The sequence below is a fragment of the Trypanosoma rangeli genome, assembly GCF_003719475.1.
Source record: "Trypanosoma rangeli strain AM80 chromosome Unknown Tra_15.4_contig_00006, whole genome shotgun sequence".
Taxonomy (NCBI): Eukaryota; Euglenozoa; class Kinetoplastea; order Trypanosomatida; family Trypanosomatidae; genus Trypanosoma; species Trypanosoma rangeli.
Window position 1 is genome coordinate 83,895 of NW_021705750.1, and position 4,114 is coordinate 88,008.

Sequence of the window (4,114 nt, forward strand, 5' to 3'; positions counted from 1 at the left end):
AAAAAAAGAAGAGGACGAGAGGGGGCTGGGTCGGAAAAAAAAAGAAAAAAAAAAGGGGGGTACGTCGCGGCGCCGGGGGCGGGCCCCGGGCCTGCCGCGGGGGCAATGGCGAAGCCGAAGCAGAAAGAGAAAAAAAACCAACCGGCCCTACTTTTTCCCCTCGTAATGCGCGGAGCCGTCGCCTCGCGCAGGGTCGTCGCTGGGCTCGTCCGCCGCCACCGGCGTGTCGGGCAGCACGCCGCGGTCCTTCAAAAGGCGCTCCACGAATTCGGCCGGATTCGGCGCGTCATAATACGGATACGCCCTCAGGCGGTAGGTGGACGGGTCGACGGGGGTGTCTGTACCGATGCTCGGGGGTGGGGGAACGACCGCGCTAAACGGAACGGCGCGCCCCGCATGGAACTCCATCTGCCACCCGGGAACGTCCGCAAAGTCTATTTGCACCGGCCGCGTCGTCGTCTCGCCGTGAAACGTGACATAGCCGTACGCAACCCCCTTGTTGCCATCACGGCTGAAGTCCACGGCGGAGAGTGTGACGTACTTGTCGTACGTCCCTTCTTGCCACTCCTTGCGGTAGAACCGCTGCCCGCGCCCATTAAATTCCACCTGGGAAGCCAACTGAAAAATGTTCTTTCCCGTCGACGTGTTGTACTCGTATGTGGCCACGGTCGCCCGCAGCACCTCAAGCGGATCCACTTGCGAGGCGCGGTCGGTGTTTTCCACATCCACCAATTGGGCGCCATCCAACACCATCTTTTCCTTGGCGTTGAGAACCGCGCCTGGGACGTATTCTTTTGCGGCTGTCCATGGCATGCGCTTGCGCTGCGGCCCTGGGGAAAGCTTCATTCCTTTTGAACCCAGGGTCATGGAGCTGCCGCCGTTTAGCGCGTCCCGGCGCAGGGCAACGCGAGCCAGACGCAACATTGAGGCGTAACAACCTACTGCTTTCTGCGTCGTAAGAAGGAGTATTGGAGAGAAAACGTTTTCCCAAATACCTCAGCAAAACAAGTCAGCAAAAGGGAAGGGGTGCGGTGGGTTGTGGAGCGCGCGCGCCCCACCATCGCCCTTTATTATGATTACCATTGCCGTCGTCATAGCGCAGAAACGAAAAGAAGAAAACAGCCTCACAGGCGCGCACGCAAGAAAACAAAGGCAAAAGTTGGGCAACGCAACTAATAGAAACAAACGACGGGCATCGCACAAGGCACGTCGCGGAGAAGAGAGGGAAGTGGGGGAAGTGGGGGGGGGGGGGCGGGGAGGAAATGCACATACCCCTCGCGAAAACAACAAAAGAACTGCAATCAGAAACACATTCATTCGCATTATATTATATTATATAATCCAATCTAATATGTGTGTCTCGCTCTCCTTGCTTCCGCGGCTTCCTGCGTTTGCCTGGCCGCAAGCGCTTATTACCGTAGACTGCCAAGTTTCTCCACAAAGGCGTCAGGGCGCAGCATAGAGGTTCCACCAATGATCACTTCACGGCCGTACTTTTTAGCGATCTCATACGCGGAACTCCCCTCACTGCAGGTCACGCCACCCAAAATAAACAACACTATGCGTTGAGGATTTCTAAGGGTAATGGTCCCTCCACTACCACCTACATCAAGAAGCTTCTCCCCTTTGCCCTTATTCTTTTGCAATGGCTCCCCATTAGTTTCCACCGCCTCATTGTGGTTGTTGCCGCTTGCTCCATTTTCACCTATTGCATAATCACGCTGCATGGCTGCCAAGGACAACCCAACCCACAAAGTTTTCTTCTTCCCCGAGGTGTACACTGGCGCCTCTCTACCTACAGCAGATGCCCTCGCCTCGTACGGAGAGCTCATCATGGGATAATCCGACGTATTCAGTGTATTCCTTACTGCAGATTCCATAATAGCATAAGCCTGATTAACAAAAGGATCGCCATCTGCCGCCAATTTAGTGAGAGAAACACCACTGTCTCGTTCGCTACGCTCTGGTGTTATGCCGTTGCATCTAATTTCCCCAACTCGCCTCGTCAGCTGCTCAAGATTCGCAAGCACATTAGCCCTGACCGCCAGCCCGCTGCCTTGAAATAACTGCTGCTTTTTGGCCTCCGTCAATTCCCCTGTGTTGCTCGCAGCTACAAACAGCAATAAAAGGCGCATGCGCACCGGTTCGGGTATCGCAGCATCCTTTGTCAAGCGCCGCACATTTTCAAAGTTCACCTTGAAGGCTTTGCGCCCAGCGGCAATGTCCTGCTCCACCTCACACACCTCTGCAAGCCGCTGCTCACGGTAAAGAGCCATAATTTTGCTGCAGATGTCGATGTGCAGCGAAAGTTTTGCCTGCTTTTCCTGAAACTCCAGCAGACCCCGCACCGCCCCACCCAACTCCGCCAGATCCGTCTTTTTCTCCATCCCCTGGGCCAACTTCGGGTGCTCCGCGTGAAGCTTCTTCAGTGCCGCTGGGAGCTCCTCCAGGCACTTGGCAAAGAAGCAATGACGGTAGGTGCACCAGTACACCTCCCCCTCATCTATCACATACTGCCGTTTTGCATCCTCCCCCGCACGATTCTTGAAGGCCTGCACGTACACGCTATCTTCCCGCGGCATGAGGTCGTCAAGTAGACATTGATAGGTGCGCTGGTGCACCAGTGGCGTCACCGTGTCGAAGCCTCGATCAAGGATGATCAGCAGCGGCTTACCGCAGTTGCTTGCTCCATCGTTGAAGTCGGGTTCTTCGTAGCAGAGTTTGGCAAGCTTTTCAGACAAGGTCTTGGCAAACTCGTGGCAAATGTTGCTTCGGCTTTGGTAGCGGATAACAGGCGCCCCGTTATTCATGGCGTGAAACACCGACACCAGCCGCGACGCTGCGACGTCCAAAACGGACTCGCGAGTTTGCAATGGCGGCGATGATAAGAGCGGTGCAAACTCATTCTGCATGCTTAAGTGAAACACCAGCGACTCAGGGGCGCTGAATTCCAGCATCATATCCTTGAAACTCATCACCTTGCGCGCTATCCGGGCCTGTGCGAGTTGCTGCATGTGGTGCTCCGAGGTGCGGCCAAGCGCGAAGATGTGTGCCTCTGCGTAGGGGTCCTTTGACGCCCAGTCCTCAATCACGCGCCTCACAGATGTATCGTCGGGAACAAAAAAATAGAGCGCAGGACTACTAATAATTGGCTGCCGCGGCGTCATGAGGTCCTCCAACAGAGTCACGCCATGCTCCATGAGGTCATGCATACGCAGAACGCTGTTCAGCATGGCCGCCGCGTGGGAGTCGCAGATAACAACCTTGAACGATCCAGGGACGGCATCAAGCATATGGTCAAAAATATATTTCCGCACACAACCCCGAATGCCATGGCTGGGCTCATGCCGCTGCCGCTCCTCCGTCAAAGATGACCGCACGAATTCACTCCGCATAATATATCGCGTAGGAATCACAGCAACGACGTCTTTGAATGTGCGTATTTGGCTGTATGTTTGTATGTCACTCGGCTCAATGTGTGTGTGTGTGCGTAAGAGATGTTTTTTTTGACTCGCTCAGGTAATAGTGACTGACGACGGAGACACAAAAAAGAAGCAAAAGAATATACACAAGAAAAAAAAAAAAATGCAAGCGCCCGCAGGAAACAGGCGTCCCCATCGGAGGCAACGGAACAGCTGCAGTCAACCAAAACCAAAAACACTAACAAACAGAATAACATAAAACAAACCCTGTGAAGCAAAGCCGAAGCGCGGACGCGTCCACCGAGCAGTGGAGACGCGCAGCAGCAAGCGGAACGACCAGCGCGCACACACACACGCTCTTTCTTCCCTTAAAGCCCAGATCAGGAAGAGAAAGAGATAGGGAGCTCGCCCACTGAAAGAAATGAAAACAAACAGTAAAAAAAAAAGATTAAATCTGTTACGGTGCTGTTGATGTACCCATGCAGCCAGGCAGGACGGCAGCGGCCCCTCAAAAGCAAAATAGTTTAAAAAAGGAAACCCAACGGGCTGCATGAGTGTGCGTGTATATATGAGCACATTACGCGTGTGTCCCGTGGGGTGGGGCGAGGGCGAACAATAGTGCATGAGCACACACACAAAGAGAGAAACAAAGAGAAGGACGAGCTGCGCACAGCCCTCTCTCTCTCTCCGTG

The 4,114-nt window shown here is 54.2% G+C and overlaps 2 protein-coding genes across 2 annotated transcripts, besides 3 other annotated features; both read right to left on the reverse strand.

Moving 5' to 3' along the window:
* The first annotated feature begins 34 nt into the window (after positions 1-34).
* Positions 35-54: a microsatellite.
* Positions 55-147: 93 nt separating this feature from the next.
* Positions 148-924, reverse strand: TraAM80_00376 (uncharacterized protein; the record flags this gene model as incomplete). The annotated part of the gene is made up of 1 exon (XM_029377458.1): positions 148-924. The coding sequence occupies one exon, from the start codon at positions 922-924 to the stop codon at positions 148-150; it is 777 nt and encodes a 258-aa protein (XP_029242718.1).
* Positions 925-1,230: 306 nt separating this feature from the next.
* Positions 1,231-1,260: a sequence feature (G-rich).
* Positions 1,261-1,412: 152 nt separating this feature from the next.
* TraAM80_00377 (putative syntaxin binding protein) lies at positions 1,413-3,395 on the reverse strand (the record flags this gene model as incomplete). The annotated part of the gene is made up of 1 exon (XM_029377459.1): positions 1,413-3,395. One exon carries the CDS (start codon positions 3,393-3,395, stop codon positions 1,413-1,415), a length of 1,983 nt encoding a protein of 660 aa, XP_029242719.1.
* A 150-nt stretch (positions 3,396-3,545) lies between these two features.
* Positions 3,546-3,586: a sequence feature (GA-rich).
* The last annotated feature ends 528 nt before the right edge of the window (positions 3,587-4,114 follow it).